We start from the raw sequence: 18,005 nt of genomic DNA, 5'->3' as shown, positions 1-18,005 counted from the left end.
AAAAAAAAATGAGTAAAAAATCTGAATGGGCATTTTTCAAAAGAAGTTATACAAATAGCCAAAAGGTATTTGGAAAGATGCTCAACTTCACTAATCATCAGGGATTATCAAAAGAAAACCACAGTGAGCTATCACCTCATGTCTGTTAGGATGGCTATTATCAAGAAGATAAGAAAGAGCAACTGTTAGCAAGAATGTGGAGTAAATCGAACCTTTGTACATCGTTGATGGGAATGTAAATTAGTACAGTCATGATAAAAAACAGTATAGATGCTTCTGAAAAAATTTTAAAAAGAACTACCATATGGTCTAACATTATGAATTCTGTGTATATAGCCAAAGAAAATGAAATCAGTATAGCAAAAAGAAAACTGCACTTTTACATTGATTTCAGCATTATTCACAATAGCCAAGATACAGAAACAACCCAAATACCCATTGACAGGTGTATGGAAAATACATGATGTATTTATACACATACACACATGCAATATATTTTATATACATATGTCCACATACATATACAATTTATATGCACATACACACATATACATAAATAAATATATACACAGTGCAGTATTATACAGTGTTTAAAAACAAGAAAAGCCTGCCATCTACAACATGCATGAAGCTGGTGCACATTATGCAATGTAAAATAAGCTAGACACAAAATAACAAATACTGAATGCTGTCACTTACACTTGTAATCCAAAGACGTCAAACTCGTTGTAACAAAGTCATATTATGTTTAGTAGATGATGCAGGAAGAAAATCTGAAAAAAAAATATTTGTCAAGCAGTACAAAGTTTCATTTTCGCGACAATAGCCACCAAAAAAATAAAACACTTAGGAATAGAGTTAACCAAGGATGTGAAAAATCTCTATAATGAGAACTACAAACCACTGCTGAGAGAAATTAGAGAGGATACAAGAAGATGGAAAAATATCCCATGCTCTTGGATTGAAAGAATCAACATTGTGAAAATGTCCATACTACCCAAAGTGATATACAAATTCAATGCAATCCCCATCAAAATTCCAATGACATTTTTCTTAGAAATGGAAAAAACTATCTAGACATTTACATGGAATAACAAAAGACCATGCATAGCCAAAGCAATTCTGAGCAAAATAATAATAATAATAAAGCGTGGATGGTTTTCTAGGTGTGAGAGGCAGCCATGGTGGGTTTTGAGCAGAGGCTCAATATAATCTGCCTTGATTTGTCAAAGATCCCTCTGGCCTTTGGGTGGAGAATAAACTGTAGGAGTCAGGGTGGAAACAAGAAAAGCAGTTAGAAGGCCCCGCTGTGGGCCAAACTAGAGACTGACCAGGGGCAGCTGCTGGGGGTACAAGTCATATGATCAGTGCAGCACCACAGCATGGAAACCCCCAAGGGTCAAGAGCTAAGACAGTAAGGATTTCCTGCTAGCTCATGTGAAGTTTAGTGTGTGTTGGACGGTCCTTTGCCAGCCTGGACCTACGCCGGGGGAGGAAGCACTGAAGACCCTGTGGGATGATGTCCAGGGCCAGGCTGCGAGGGGCTTACAATCACTTCTGTTCACGTCCCATCCGCCAGGACTGGTCAAGGACCCTTCGTGGTTGCACGAAACATGGGGGTGTTCTCTTCCTGATGGGGTACAGCTGATAGTGAGATTCTGGGAAGTCTTTGAAAGTAGAGTGCAACTGGGACACATTGACCTCTCTTGGCCTCAGTTTCCTCGTCTATAAATAGGGATTTAGTTGTGGCTTCCTGGCAGGATTGTAATTAAATGTGTGTGCAGTCCCTAACAAGTGCCAACCACACAGTTGGTGCCCAGAGGTGGGAGTTATTTTCATTATCAGCATTCCAGAAAGTTTGCAAATATCTGAGGAGAAAGAGGCAGGGAGCATTTTTAAGGTCACAGCTGGGTGGCAGCCAGGGACCATGACAGCTATTCAGTGGATTATTCAGTGGTGAAATACTGCCTTCCCTGCTGTAAGCAGCATGGCCTTGAGTGCCCCTCTGTGCCCCTGTCACTTGGATCCCCAGTTATCCAGTAACTGAAGGGGAGCAGGGGTCTCAGGAGCCTGTGCCAGTGCTAAAGCCAGCGTCCTTCTGACAGGGCAGTGTTCATGCTATAGCTTATTTCTAACAGCACCCTGGCTGTCATCTCTCAGGGCAGACACCCCCAGCCCCCAATATCTGCATCTCTTCCATTCCCAGGGATTTCTGTTCCTCGTTGAGAACCTAGCACCCCAGATGAAGTCTTGGGCTCCCGCCAGGCCTGGCCTGTCCAGCCTGTGCTAGATCCTACTCCTTGGAGTCTCTGCTCCGTCTCAGGCTCCCTGATCCTGGGGCTGTCTGACTCACCCGTCCCTGCGTGCACTGTGAGGAGAAGAGAGAATTCAGTGACTGCAGGACGCTGGGCTGAGCTCCTCCAACCTCACATGTCCTTTCATTCTCACAGCTATTTCAGGGGGACGGGCACCGCTGCTGTGCAGAGGCCCAATGTGATGGAGCTGGGATTCTCAGACAGGCTGTCCAGCTCCAGTTCAAAGCGGTTTTGCCCTGGGAGGGCTTCCCAGGGTGAGCCTCCGCAGCCACCTGCCTCCCGCACTCACAGCCTAGACGGTGCTCCTGGCCTGACCTCTGCAACCTTTCTCGAGCTGGCCCCAGATCTCCTTTCCAGCTTCTGCCCCTCTTCCCCCTTGGACCCCACACCCAGCCACCTCTAGGTCTTCACCGTTCCCAGAAAATGCCCTGCCCTCTCTCTCAAGCCCCAGTGAGAGCCCTCGGACCTCCCCAGGGAGAATAAAATCCTCCTGTGTCCTGTGTGCATGGCTCAAGCAGCCGTCTCCGCCTGTCTGGTAATGATTACCTGGGCATTTGTCTCTGCTGCTGGCCTGGGGTCTTTGAGGACATGGTATGTGTCCTGTTCATCTTTCTGCCCCAGCACCTGACCACATGACACACACAAGGTAAACACCAGTGAAGGCCGCTGAAGGACTGACTGCATGCCTGCCCCTCTCTGTTCTTTGAAGCTGCGTGAGTTAAACATTAGGGGCTTTAGGCAGAGCAAGAGAGGGGCTTACATGACCCGAAGCCCCCTAGGGAGGGTGCTGACCTAGCTAATAGCAAGGCTGTGTTTTGTTTCTCTGTTGGATCCTGTTCTTTATGTGAGTCGCTCCTCCTGATGAGAACCCTGTGGGAGGGAGGGGTTAAGGGCAGGATTCAGGCAATTGCAGGTTCCTGGTTGTAAAACCATCTCGACATCATCAGACTTGTCCTGGAGTCCCCGGAGCTGCTGTATGTGAACCCAGCAGTCGTCTGGGTGTTGGGTATGGCGAGCAAACAGCCCACTCGGCTTGTCACAGATCCTCTCGACCCTCCGCATATCCATTCTCTGCCTTAGGTGACCATGCCAAGTCTCCTCACCACTGGACTTTGGGGGCCTGGCATTGGTGGTCAGTGAGGGGAATGGAAAGGGCCTGGGTCTTGGATTCACACAGATCTGGGTTTGAATTCCAGCGTAGCCACCTCCTATCCATGTGATCTTGGGCAAGTTGCTTCAACTCTGAACCTGTTTCCTCATCCATGAAATGGAGGTGACATCAATACCTAACTACTGTGGACTGAATTATGTCACATCCAAAGTTTGTGTATCAAAACCCTAACCCTCAGTGTGGTGGTATGCAGAGGTGGGGCCTGTGGGAGGTGATCAGGGTTAGATGAGGTCATAGGGGACCTCAGGGTGGCATTAGTGCCTTTGCAAGAGACACGGAGAGCTTGCTCACTCTCTCACTGCCACGTGTGGACAGCAAGAAGGAGACCATCTGCAAGCCAGAAAGAGTCACCAGACACCAAAACAGGTGGCACTTTGATTGTGGATGTCCAACTTCTAGAAGTGTGGGAAAATAAATGTCTGTTGTTGAAGCCACCTGTCAATGGTCTTTTGTTACGGCCACCCGAGCAGACTAACACACCAACTCCTCAGTACTTCCAGGAGAATGAATGCGCCCGGTGCGCAGCATTCTACGGCCGCGTTGACCAGCTAGGGATCACAGCCCATGCTTCCCGTTCCATGGCAGAGAGTAGACTCTAGGAAGCAGCTGCCCAGCGGGGGATGGCACGTCCCAGCCCCTGTATCAAGGCACTCAAGGCTCATACTTCAGGCTCCTCTAAAGTATGTCCTACTATGAGCCATGGTTCCCGACGCCCAAGGACACTGGGCTGAAAATGCTTCATGCTGTCACAGTGATTGAACAGCATGCTGGGCACACTGACCACAAAAGTGGAGCCACAATGCCCCAAACAGGAAGTCCCACAGTGCAAAACTGGCTGACACAGAAGGAGATCCAATTCAAAATGACTAAAACTGTGTCTGACGACCAGGAAACCAGAAGCTTGTCCGGGTCGTACTCTGGCTCCCACTTATTGTGTGACTGTGAGCAAGTCAGTAAATGAAATACCTCGGTTTCCTTGCCTGTAAAATGGGGATGATGATGATGTATACCTCATAGGGTCGTCATGAGGATGCACTGAGCTAATTAATGTATGGAAAATGCTGGAGGAGGGGCTGGCACCTCATATGTGCTTTTTTCATGTGTGATGCTGTCATTATATGTATTACTCATATTAAGAGATTTAATGGCCACCCTGGCTGTTTAGGTCTTCAGAAATCCCCTCCTCTCCTAAAATGGAAGGATGGCATTTTAAATGTTCTATGTTCAGTTCCTCATTGTCTCTTCCAATAAATACCTCTAAGCTCAGGCCCCTCCTGTCCTTCCCACTAACACCAAAGTTGTTTTTCTAAAAGATGGCAAGTTGTATCATCCCCTTTCACGAACCTGCCATGGCTCCCCAGTGCCCATACACTAAAATCCCACTCCTGAGCTTGAGATCCAAGGCCCTCTTTTCCTGATTCCACCTTCTTTTCCACCTGTTTTTCCATCCCTTCTCCCAACTCCTCTGGGCACCAACACACCCCTACTAGCTGTTTCCAGAATGCCATCATCTTGGCACAGCCAGGTCTTTGCAGGTGCTTCAGTGTCCTGTCTCATCCTCTGACACCTACAGAAATCCTATCCATCCTTCATGACTCAGCTCAAATTCTGCCTCCTCCAGGTTGCCTTCCCTGATTGCCATCATTGAACACGTGGTGGGCACTCCGTAACTATTTGTTGAACGAATGAATGAAGGAACGGATTGCTCCTTCCACATACTCCCACGGTCACTGCTTGTACCCTTATCATCCCAACCCAGTTCAAGTCTCTCATGTCTCTCTGCTCCATAAGCCATGAAGGCAAAGGTGATCCACCCTCTCAGCAGCTGATCATTCAAGATGAAGCAAGAGTTCAAATTCTAAGTCCTCTTTCAAAGACAAATATGGACAAGTCAGATCCCTATCTTGGGATGACATGAAAAAAACACAATCAAGGATCATCAATTGCTGCAAGTGCCTGTAGAAGCCATCTAGGCCCCCTGGTTTTCAAACTATTTTTGGCATTAGAATGAATTTTTCAAGTGAACTTAGACACAGAACCTAAAAATGTCAAAGAGTTAACAGAAGTTAAAAAAAAAAAAAAAATCTGTCTCAGTACAAATGGAGCCCTGATCCCTGTGGCACCTCTGCAAAATCCCAGGGTTCCCGGGATCCCTTTGATTCCCACTGGCTGAGGGTCCCCCTGCATTTTGCACACAGGATGCTGGCCTCAAATAAGGAAAAGCCTGAAAAGCATCCGAGGCTGTTCAGAGCCTGGATTCTGTCTGCCCCGTGCTGCTCCCAAACACGTCTTGTGCTCCAACCACCTAGAGCTACCTGCATTTCCCCAAATGCTTCCTGCATCTCAGGCTTCCGTGCCCTCCCTCCACCTTCAAGACTTGGCTCAGGGATCACCTCCTCCAGGAAGTCTTCCCTCACACCTCCATCCTGCCCTTACCCCTAGGGTGGAGGTAGATCAAAGTAGAAGCCACCACCCAGGAACGGGGTAGCACCTGAGCTTAACACCCTAGGCAGGAGGAAACCAAACCTTCACCTGCAAACCAGCAGCACGGTGTGAAGGGGGCCTGGGAAACCGTACCTAGATCTGATCTCAGAATAAAACAAAGATAGTTCTTATCCAATACATACCTGCGCAGCCTCTGCTTGTGACCCAAGACCCACAAAAAGAGCAAATCAAGAAAATGTGCAAGTTTCTATGCATAAGGCCCCTCCTGCTCCTTTCCCTGGCATTAGAGGCCCTCCGGATCCCACCCCCGGGACCTCCGAAGCCCCCTGTCGCCCAACATTATCCCAGGATACCCACAGTCCATTCAGAAGGAACTGAGACACCCTCCCCCCGACCCTCCCCCGCAGTGTTTCCCCCATCTCTTCCCGGAGGGCGCGGCTGGTGTCACTCTCTTTGTCCCTTCCCTCGTCCCCCCGTGCACAGCACAGGGTCTGCGTCTGCGGGGTGGGGAAGCCGAGCCCAGGAGGCGCCCTGGGGCTCCGCGTGGCCGCAGCGCCCTCTGCCGGCGGCGGCGGGGCGGGCACTCACCGGGGCGGGCGCGTTCACCACCGACAGGCTGTAGCCGGAGAGGAAGGAGGAGCCCAAGGCGCCCGCGAGGGAGGCCGCGAGCAGCGGGCGGGTCAAGGCCTGGAGGGAGAGGACGGCACGTCAGAGCGGCGCGGACGCGGCCCGCACCGTCCCCTGGGCTGGGGAGGCCGCCGCAGAAAGCCCGCCCGGGTCCGCGGACCGCACCCAGCCTCTGTAGCAGGTTTCCCGTCAGCGGCCACAAGCTGCTGTTTGACCTGGGTTTGGCCGGAGTCTGGCCCGGACAGGAGCAAAAAGCAAAGACTAAGTCGTGGCAGCAGGAGCCGGCTCCTGTGGAGTGCTGTCTGCGGGCGAGCTTCTAGGCGGTTCCTCCAGGAGTCCTTACATCAGGACCCTTGCATTCTTTCACAGGGGAAAGGGATGCACGGAGCTGCCCCTCGTGCTGCCTGGGACGGGGACTGGAGCCCAGGTGGTCTGGTTCCAGTGCCCACGTAGTCACCACTGCACCACACTGCCTCTCCCCTGCTGACCCCTCACCTGGGGGCGGCATGCAGGAGCCTGAGACAGACACGTGCACGCACACACACACATGCACGCACACACATGCACGCACACACATGCACGCACACACACGCATGCACACACTGTTTCAGGCTGAGGCTGGTCTGAGCACTTCAGGACAAGGACCTGCAGACAGAGAGACAGAGCTTGGCGCCGAGAACAAGGCTTCTGCCTCCATGTGGTCCTGCCCTGTGGCCCCAGCCAAGGATGACCATGGCCACAATAAGGCCTTGGAGCAGAGACATATGGACCACATAGCAAAGGCTGACCATCTGGTACCGAGCAGGAGCAGGAGGGACTGCCATCCTAGGCTGGCCAAGGGATGTGGGCTGGATGGAGGGGACCAGGCGCCCGGCAAGGTACTTTTTCTGCCATTATTTAGCATACAATCGTGTGCCACATGACATTTCATTCAAACATGAACCGCATATATGACAGCAGTCCCATAAGATTATAATGGAGCTAAAAAGTTTATATTGCCTTGTGGTGTTGTAGCCAGTGTATTGTTGTACGCGACTCATTACTCATGTGTTTGTCGTGATGCCAGTGTGAACAAACCTATTGCAAAATACGTTGAAGAGTGCCTGGCTTGCTCGTTGGGTGACCCACCCAAAGATAGGAAGCCAAACTTTTGACACATTAGGTCTGACCCCAAGTGAAAGGGTTGGTGTCTACTTTAGAATTCTTGCATTTTTAAATGATTCCCACCCATCCCCATGGCAACGTAATAGTCAATAACAGTTAGCTAACACTTGCGAGTGCTTACTGATTGCCAGGCACAATCCTTACCTGTAATTAAATTTTCATAACTTTGTGGGGTGGCATTATTCTAATCCTTACTTAACAGATGAGAAAATGAGGCACAGAGAGACTTAATAACATAATTAGAGGCCCCGCGCTCATGCAACTAGTGACTGGTGTAGATAATAGGAAAGTTTACTGCTGTTCCCTTTCATAATATACTTTGCACAACGATGAAATCGCTTAACGATGCATTTGTCTGAATTGTATCCCTGTTGTGAAGCGACGCATGACTGTATTTGTGTGTGTGTGGATCTGTGTGTGTGTGTTCTCGGTGCTAGGCCTGACAAAGCGCCAGGGATCCAGCATGAATAAGACAGACAAGGTCCACAGCTCTGGGACCTGATCAGTTGAACAGTTTGGAAGGGGTTGCAGGTTTCTGACAGCCAGTTCCCTGCTCTGCTCACCTTCTCAGCCTTTCTACCTGGACTCCAGTACCGGATGGCTCCACCACTCAGATGTGGGAGCCTGAGCAAGTTACTTGCCTCTCCTGGGTCTCAGCTTGCTCACCTGTAAAATGGGATCTTAACAACAAACTGGATGCATAGGTTGTTGAGAAGTTGATATATTGTTGGATGTGGACATGTGGAGTGCTGCGTGCACGTAGCGAGTGCTCAGAAAGACTTTTACTCTTTCCGTTTCTCTCTCTCCACTCCCTTCTGATCCAGCCATTGCCCGTATAAACATGCCAAGGTCACTATGTCACCCACCTGAAGTCCTCCCTCTTAGATACTCTTTCACATCTCGGACCCATTGCCAATGTCTCCTCCTCTAAAGAGATTCTCTGAAAGCTGCGCTTTCTCATTTTTACATTTCTCTCTCTGATTCAACCTTGTCTGACGCCCTGCTCTACCACTGCTACTTATAACTGTGTAACCTTTGGATGGTCACATGGCCACTCTGTGATTCTATTTCCTCATCCTTAGAATGGGGATGATCATGGAGCCCACCTTGTAGGTTGTTATGCACAAGAAGGGAGTTAAAACAGGTGCAGTCCTCAGAAGAGAGCCTGGCACATGGCAGGTGCCCATGAGTGTCAGTGGCAGAGTCTGGACAGAGGGCGGGGGTCTTCCTTTTTGAGGGCAGGGGCCTTGCTTCTTGTTGTCTATCTGGGCATATAGCCTGCGGCAGAGGAGTTGCTCAGTAGATGCTGGTGATCAGATGCAGGGTGAGAGGGAGGGTTTATAAGCAGGGTGAAAGGGGATGGGCATTGCCAAATGTGGGACCAGAATATTTTTCTGCAGGAAGAGAAGCTGCATTCTCCATCTCCTTTTTGTAAAAAACTCTTCCCCTGGGTCTCAGCTCAGATGCCACATCCTCTCAGCCACCAGACTGTGCTGGGCATCTTTTCTGAGCCCTGTGTCTACGTCGTTTCCAGCCTCTATCACCTTAGAGGACACAGATTCTTCCCTTGTCTGCACCCCATCAGATGGAGAGCTCCTGTGTGAGGGGACCCTGCCACAAGGTGGAGAGGGCAGGTGGAAGCCGTCTCCTCCTGCCTCAGCCTCTCTCCCTGAAGCCCCCTGCCCCTGCATGGCTCACCTGTACCTGCTACCTCCTCCCCACTGTCTCCAGGGGCACAGGTTGCCCATGGACTGACAGGGCTGCTGCCTGTGCCCTGTCCTGGGGAAGGGGAGAACAGGGGCCCCACCCAGCAGGTGAGAGGCAGTTCTGCATGTGACCTTGTTCCATGTGCACAGCCAGGCAGCCAGAGATGCTGTCAGGCTGGTGAACGGATGCACGGAGGCTCGGATGCTCGGAGGCTCGGAGAGCTGGAGCACCGTGCCGAGCTCACACTCACCGTGAACCATGCTTCTAACTCAAAGCTGAGCCACAGCAGCTGCCAGGCCAGGGCTGAGCACCGTCCCGCACACCCGGATGCCCCACAGTCCCCCGGCCACACGCAGGCTGCTTTTCCCATTTACCTTTCTCCTCCCATCTGGCACGCTGTGTCCTGAGTGGTGACAGTCGAGCGGCTCCCTCCCCAGCCCCAGAGGCCCAGGGCAGCTCCCGCCTCCTGTGAGGGGAGCAAAGCTCAGTTCCTTGGAGTCCATGCTTTGTGACAGCCCTGGTGGCCCAGCTGACCGCTCAGCCCTAGAGGCTCCAGATTCTGTCAGGCATCTCCGTGAATGAGGTGGCAAAGTCCACGGGAAAGAGGGCGGGAGCGCCGGGACAGGAAATGTGGCCACGTGACTGTGCCTGAACAGGAAATGGGGTAACACTTTCTCCCTGCTGCCCTGTCATTACAGCGACCAACCAAAAGGTCCTGAAGCGGCAATCTGTCCTCCCAGGGTTCACCACCCAGGAGGTGAACTTTTTTTTTTTTTTGGCATCTTTTTATTTTTCTCTCTTAACAAGGCCAACATTCCTGGAGAGGGTGACAGGCATAAACCCAGGACATCTTCCTAACGATGGGGACAGAACTTTGCCTTAAAAGCCTGGGTGGCATTCCAACCCTGACTTTCCACTTTTTAACTGTGTGTCCTCAGGAAAGTCAATTTATTTCTCTGAGCTACCACTTGTATCAGTGCAAAAGTGGATATGGACCCTGTCCGATTGCCCATGGAGTTGTTCTTAGGCTCACATGGAAAACACACAGCACCGGCTTCCCTGTGACTCTAGAACAAAAGGGGAGGCTGTGGGTTTGGAAGAAAAAGAATTTGCCTTTTGGTCATTACTCTGTCCTGCTCATCAGCACTGACTGGCCAGGTGCCAGCCCTGAGCTGGCTCAGGGAGAACTTAAGGAGACAAGAACCTCATACACAACAGGACGTCATGAGAATTAATTCACTGCAAGACTGACTTGCCCCAGGTGTCGGGGATGCACCTTCAATTGTGGTTGGGGCAGGCTGCCTCTGCCGTTTGCTCCTAGAGGCCAAGAGCAAGTGCAGAGGTGGGGTCAGGGCAGAGGCATGCTTGGGGAATGCAGACCGCCTAGAAGGCAAGGGCAGGGCTCAAGACCACAAGAAAGAGACAGAGAAGCCAGCAAACTGGGTTTAATGAGAAGCATGCATTAAAATAAAAGATGTGGAGAACTGCAGACAGGCTGGGAACCTGAAAGTTCAAATGCACTGGAAACATCCGGCCCCGCAAAGCACAGCAGTGGGGAAACGGCTGCTCAAAGCAGACAAGGAACCAAAGCTTTCAGAAGCAAAAACCAGCCCTCAATAGTCGGGCTAGTGACATCCTGAGTACTGAGTCATTCCGTGCGATGATCAGTCTGCACAGTCATCAGTCAGGGGTACCTCTGGGAGAACCGGCTACTTCCTGGATTGGTTTGCAGCTGCTTGGCCTGCTTTTCCCACTGAGCTGTAGGCCCAGAGGAGGATTCTAACAGTGAAACACTCAATTACAACATGACATGTGAACGGCAGAGGGTCCCCAGGACAGTGCAGAAGAGGCACCCACCAACCTCAGCTGGATCACAGAGGCTTTCTGAGCAGACTCCCCAGGATGAGTAAGCCCAGGGCATGTGCAGGTGGGGGTGGCTGGGAGGCCATGGGGCCAAGGCCGCCGTGTGGACGCCTGGTGCACATGGGGAAGCAGAATGGCCAAGCGTGGTTGGGGTCTGAAGTGCAGGAGGGGGCCAGAGGAGGGACAGGGATAGCCGCATACCTGTGCAGTGAAGACCCCCCCAACCCATGCCACCCCGATGGGGACTGTATATTCATCCTCTCATTTCCTCTTCTTCACCCCATTGCCTCGACTTTTTTCTGTGCATCCTTCTTGGTCTCCTCATCTGTAACAGGGGGTCTTACCACATCTTGCTAAAACTCACATTGGATCAGGTGACCCCTGTTTCCCCCCATTTAAAATTGTTCCATGACTCCCTGCTAAGATTGAAAACTCAAAAGGTGCCAGGAGCCAGGCTGTCACCACAAATGCACAACCTCAGCTGAGCATAAAGGAAGAGGAAGGGTGGCAGGTCCCTCCCTGAACCAGGTGGCAGCTCACCAGGGCTCCCCATTATCCAGAGCTCCCTCCTGACCCTCATCTCCTGTTCATGTCTGCACTGCTTTCTTCAGTGCGTTCACATCATGATACTGTCCCATCAGCCTTCAGAGGAGCTGCTAGTCCTACATAATGGGGAAGAACCAAAGTGCAGGGAGAGCGTGGATTCGTCCACCTCCAGATCCACACAGTTATCCCATTCCACCTGGACTATGGCCCTGTGCTCTTGAAAACGAACTCCTATCATGGATGTGGTCACGAACCGAACGTTCCTGGGTGTTCTTGGCTGGGGAACATTCAGCCTGTGCTGATTCCTCTTGCTCCTTCGTTCACACACTCATCCACCCACATTCACTGAGCTCCTCCTTGCCATGCTCAGGCTCTTCCTCCCCACTCCCCTAAACTTTGCTCATCCTTCCCTGCTCGGCCCCCCTCCAGCTCCTCCCAGACACCTCCCTTGACCTCTGGCTGCCCTGCCCTCCCCTCTGCACAGAAGCTCACCAAGGACAGGGACTGTGTTTCTTATAAGCTGAATTGTGTCCCCCAGATTCCATGTTGAAGTCCTATCTCCCAGTACCTCAGAATGTGACTATATTTGGAGACAGGGTCTTTAAAGAGGTGATTAAGGTAAAATGAAGTCATTAGGGTGGGCCCTAATCAAATATGCCTGGTGTCCTTATAAGAGGAGGCATTTAGGACACAGACATGCACAGAGGAAAGACCATGTGAAGACACAGGGAGAAGATGCCATCTGCAAGCTGGGACAGAGGTCTCAAAAGGAACCAGCCCTGCCGACACCTTGATCTCAGGCTTCCAGCCTCCAGCACTGTGAGACAATACATTTCTGTTGTTTAAGCTGCCCTGTCTGTGGTGCTTTGTCACGGTGGCCCTTTCAGACTCATACAGTGTCCCAAGCCTCTTTGTATTCCTGAGGCCTTCCTCCCACCTGGCTCAGGGAAGGGGCCTGATAGAAACTTCTAGAACTGAACTCGACCTGTCCTCTGGATGATTTCCCAAGGCTAGAGAGCTGGCTTGACCGAAGTGAAAACTAAGTGAAAGTTCTCTAGCAGGAAAGGGTTGAGAAAAAAGGGGAGTTTTCTGTTCAATACTATTTAAACAGAATGTTTGAAATGACTACATCCTTCATTACATCAAATACCTCGACAGTGGATCCTTGACTCGCCTAATATAAGCACCAAGAAAAAATGTCCACTTAGAGGGAATTGCTGTCTATTTAACGTGATTCTTCCATGTTCCTGTGTGACCTGAGGCAGGTGGCTTCACCTCCCTGAAACGCCGTTTTATACTTGAATGAGGACAATGATGTTCAGCTTGTCAATTTTACACTTACTTGGCGATTTAGTGAATAGACTTGTATTGATCCTTGTTCTGCCAAATACAGATTTATTACAAATATGGGCATATTTTCTTTCCAGTCACTGTAGCCTCCATGTGTGTCACAGGAGATTAGGCACAGATGGGACAGGGCTTGAGACCGCTCCACCTGGTACCAGCTACACAGCCTTGGACAAGTGCCTCCAGCCCTCTCTGAGCCTCAGTTCCTCACCTGCAAAAAAGGGATAGCGATTCTTTCACCAGTGCAGAGAAGCAAAGGGAAGACCCGTGTAAAGGTCCAGCGGAGTGGGGGCTCTCCAGCTGTCGACTCTTGAAGCCAGTGTACAGAAGGGGTTTGAGGAGTCCTAAGGAGGGAAAGACTTGGTAGCCACTGAGGACTTCCTGGAGGAAGGGGCAGGTAGAGTGGGGGATGGGTTTTGGTGTATCCTTAAGGGTGCTGACATAATCATCTTCAACATCGCTGTCCCCTCGCTCTCAGTACCATCCAGATCATCGATCTCCTGAGCCTCATCCCACACACTGTACAATTCACATGGCTCCTTGCCGTGGACCTGCTTCCAGCAGCTGCTCACAGTCCTCTCTGGCCGGCCTCACCTATGCCTTGCTTCCCCTGGGAGGAGGCCTGGGGAGGGTCAAGGGGGCTCCGCCGTGGGGTCACCAGAAAGCTCCTATAAGAGAGAGAGAAAGAAGCCAGGCGTGACTAATGTATTTTTTTCATTCACTCTCTCTGTTTCCTGCTGGGTCCTTTTCACTGAGCTTCCTGGTTTATTTTTCATATTTTAGACTTTCATTGTTCCCGAGGAAGAGAAAAAAGGAAGAAGACTTTAGACACTTCCTGTCACAGATGGGTGAGTCACAGGAGGTGGCCCCAAACAGCCTTTAAAAGGTTTACTTGAGGGGCCCTGGCAAGGACACCAGTGTGCAACACAGCAATGTCCTCACTGTCCCCTCAGGGCCTGGGCACCGCCCTGCTCTTCCCTGGCCTCAGTTTCCCCATTATGAGATGTGGGACTGGATTACATCTCTGCTGCCCACGTGTGCCTCATTGTTTACTAAATACAGTCTGCTCTCCAGAATGTTCTCATTCAGAAGGTAGTTCTCATGATGGGCCACATTTTGGAAACACTAGACTGTCTCCAAGATGTGCAAATAAAATCAGTGCAAATTAAAACAAAGGGCCAATCTCACCTGTCAAATTAGAAACAATTACCAAAATTGTACCCCAAGTCACGGGCATGAGAGGTGGAAAAGTGCACAGATATTCTGGAGTTCGGAAATATGTTTTGAGAGCCATAAAAATATTTATGCCCTTTGGTCCAACTAATCCATTTATAAAAATGTATCCTAAAGCAGGAATAAAAATGTGCACAAAGATTTAAGTCCAAGACGGTCACTGTAGCATTTTTTGTGTTTGAAAAATGTTACTTACAGTAGGAAAAAATATCTGGCAGGAAAGTTTGAATAAATTAGGGCACATCCATATGACAGAAATGCATATAGTCCTTAACAGGTATGTTGTACGAGAACGTTTGATGCCAGGAGGGAAATGCTTATTATAAATTTTTTCCTGACCAAAAAAAAAAAAAAGATAAATAAATATTCATTATTCAATATTAAGAGTAGATGTACTTATTAATAGATTCACATTATTAAATAATGTATGTACTTAAACTATGTCCATGTGTCTTTAAAATAAATTTAAAACATAATATTTATACATTAAATTATTTATTCAACAAATATTTATTAAGTCCCTGGTATCCTAGGTTATGGGATACAACCCTGAGCAAGGTAGGCCTTGCCCTGCCCTTGTGGAGCTTACATTTTAGAAGAGACAATTTGGGGACAGCGTTCAGACTGCTCACGGGTATACACGGGTATGTAGGGTGAGGGGCTTGGAGAACAGTGGAGACTGGGCTGCAGAGATGAGCAGGGGTAGCCTCATACTTATGTGCACAGAAAAGAGACTGACGCGAAACAGAACAAAACATTAACAGCAGGTACCACTTGGCCTTGATATTTTAGCCAATTTGTATCTTATTTTTGTTTTCCTATAATTTTCCAGTTTTCTAAATGGAAAAATAAAACACTTCTATAACCAGGCAAGTTTTTAAAATGGCTTTAAAATAAACAAATATTTTTTTGAAGATTAAGCCCTTAAGGTCTCAAGTGGCCAAGTAGAGTTAAAATCATGTTTGAATGCTCTGCTTCCTGGGGCAGAAAATACAATTCCGGAAGAATATACAGTTCTTACAGGATGATGGGCTCTGAGCTATTGATTTAGGCCCAGAGGTCATTTTAGCTGGCTGGACAAGAATGTAGGTGGTGTATTAGTCCGTTTGTGTTGCTATAACAGAAATACCTGAGACTGGGTAATTTATAAAGAAGAGAGGTTTATTTGGCTTACTATTCTGGGACAGCTGCATCTGGCACGGGCCTCAGGCTGCTTCTACTCATGGCAGAAAAGTGGCAGGCAGCTGGCGGGTACAAGCAGATCACATGTTTCTGTCTGTTTTAGTCCGTTTTGTGTTGCTATAACAGAAATACCCGAGACTGGGGAATTTATAAGGAAAAGAGGGTTATTTGACTTACGATTCTGGGACAGCTGCAGCTGGCACAGGCCTCAGGCTGCTTCTACTCATGGCAGAAAAGTGGCAGGCAGCTGGCGGGTACAAGCAGATCACATGGCGAGAGGAAGTGAGAGAGAGAGAGAGAGACAGAGAGAGAGAGAGAGACAGAGAGAGACAGAGGGAAAGAAGGTGCCAGGGTCCTATAAACAACCAGTTCTCATGGGAACTAACAGAGTGAGAACTCACAGATTAATCCCTCCACCCCCAGGGAGAGCATTAATTCATTCATGAGGTATCTGCCCCCATGACTCAGTTTCCAACACTGCCACATTGGGGATCAAATTTCCACATGAGTTTTGGAGGGGACAACACATCCAAACTCTATCAGTTGGTGACCTGCTGCAGCCAAACTTTAGTGGGTGAGGTCCTGCCCTGAGGGGTTGACCCCGCCTGCATCATCCTAGTGCATACTCGAGGGACACTGCAGCCCTCTGGACCTCCGTTTTCCTGGAGCAGGGTGCATCTTCAGGCCTCTCTGCTGCTGCTTTGGCTGCCCCTTGGCCTAGACTGTCTTTCCTCCTGTCTCTGTCTCACCTTTAAGGCTCACCTCCTCTGTTGGCTATTTGTTCCTTCTGGAAACCTGAATTCCTCCTCCTGTGCATCCCAGAGCACATTACATAAGCCCAGCAGCAATCAGATTGTATAGGCTGACTGTTCTCTTCTTTGTGTTCTTGCCAGTGACAGTGACCTATTTGTGGTGGTTAATTTTATGTGTCAACTTGTTTAGGCTATGGTGGCCAGTTGTTTGGCTAAACATCTGAAGAACAGTCTAGATGTTACTGTGAAGGTATTTTTCAGATGTGATTAGCATTTGCAATCAGCCAACCATAAGAAAAGAAGATGACCCTCCAAAACATCCACTCATTTAAAGACCTTAAGAGAAAAAGTTGAGGTTCCCTGAAGAGGAAGGAATTTGGCTTCGGGATTATAACATAGGAATTCTGCCCTTGTTTCTAGCCTTTGGACCAAGACTGAAACATTAACCTTATAGGAATTTCTAGCCGCTGGCTTGTGCTATGGATTTGGGGTTTGCCAGCCTTCAATTAGCTCAGCACTGAGCCAATTCTTCAAAATAAATCTAGATATATGGATAGACAGATGGATGGATAGATAGGATGTGTGTGTATGTATATATCTTATTGGTTCTGTTTCTCTAGATAAACTCCTACACTCCTCATGCTCGGGGGCTGTCACTGACTCATCTGTGTCCACAGTCTGACAGTCTGCCTGGCCAGAGAGGTGCAAGTAAGCAGAACAGGTGGGATGGGTGGAAGAGAGAGGAAGAGATGAGACTGAATGGGATCAGACAGGATGGGATGGGACAAAGGAAGCCAGAATGACCGTGTCCATATCTACCACCCTGTCCCCCTCCCAGGGCTTATTCCTGTTCAAGTTTATATGAAAGGCTGTTGCTGCATGACTCCAGGAACCACCATACACACACATAACATGGCAAATGTCCCCCTGGACTTATGTGACATGATGGCCCTGCAGGTGCCTAAGAATGAAGATGGTCTCCAAACAATTAAACAAAAGCCAGTATTTAAAAAGATGTGAGCAGCTCTCTGCTCCACCATTTTGCAATGTGATACCCTGCCATCACTGTCACTACCACCAAGTCTCTCACCAGATGTGTTCCCCGGACTTTGGACTCCTAGCCTCTGAAACTGATGCTAGGTTCATAAAAGCAAGCTCATATTTTGAAAGGTACTTCATTTGAAAAGTAAATAAAACTGCACATCCAGGTGACCCACAGAGCCAGACTGGAGCCTGGGATCCTGAGAGTTGGGGGCTGGGACAGCCCCGTCTACACCTGCAACCAAATCCTAGAATGTACTTACTAATCACATGTGTTTCTTTGGGTGTGTGTCTTATCTACCCATGTCCTTCACCAAATTTCTGCTTAGATTTTTCTTTTTTTTTTTTAAAAAAAAAATGACCGGTAAGGGGATCTTAACCCTTGACTTGGTGTTGTCAGCACCACGCTCAGCCAGTGAGCAAACCGGCCATCCCTATATGGGATCCGAACCCGGGGCCTTGGTGTTACCAACACCGCACTCTCCCGAGTGAGCCACGGGCCGGCCCTCTGCTTAGATTTTTCTAATTCACTTTCAAGAGTTCTTTTTGCAATAAGGATGTTAATCTTTGTGTGTTTAAAAATTAATAATAAAATAAAAAAGACATGAGCAG

General features: G+C 49.2%; 1 protein-coding gene across 1 annotated transcript in view; it reads right to left on the bottom strand.

Annotated features, from left to right (window-relative positions):
* The window catches only part of SLC2A9 (solute carrier family 2 (facilitated glucose transporter), member 9), a 201,002-nt gene extending 191,313 nt beyond the window's left edge, over positions 1-9,689 (bottom strand). Inside the window, exons 1-4 of the mRNA XM_008571485.1 lie at positions 9,680-9,689; positions 9,421-9,501; positions 6,902-7,053; positions 6,520-6,618 (exon numbers count right to left, since the gene is read on the bottom strand). Of these exons, the coding sequence (XP_008569707.1) occupies positions 6,520-6,618; positions 6,902-7,053; positions 9,421-9,501; positions 9,680-9,689 (342 nt within the window). The remainder of the gene's footprint in view (positions 1-6,519; positions 6,619-6,901; positions 7,054-9,420; positions 9,502-9,679) is intronic.
* Positions 9,690-18,005: the final 8,316 nt, after the last annotated feature.

Source organism: Galeopterus variegatus, unplaced genomic scaffold (genome assembly GCF_000696425.1).
Source record: "Galeopterus variegatus unplaced genomic scaffold, G_variegatus-3.0.2 Scaffold689, whole genome shotgun sequence".
Taxonomy (NCBI): domain Eukaryota; kingdom Metazoa; phylum Chordata; class Mammalia; order Dermoptera; family Cynocephalidae; genus Galeopterus; species Galeopterus variegatus.
This window is presented reverse-complemented; position numbering and strand designations above follow the sequence as displayed.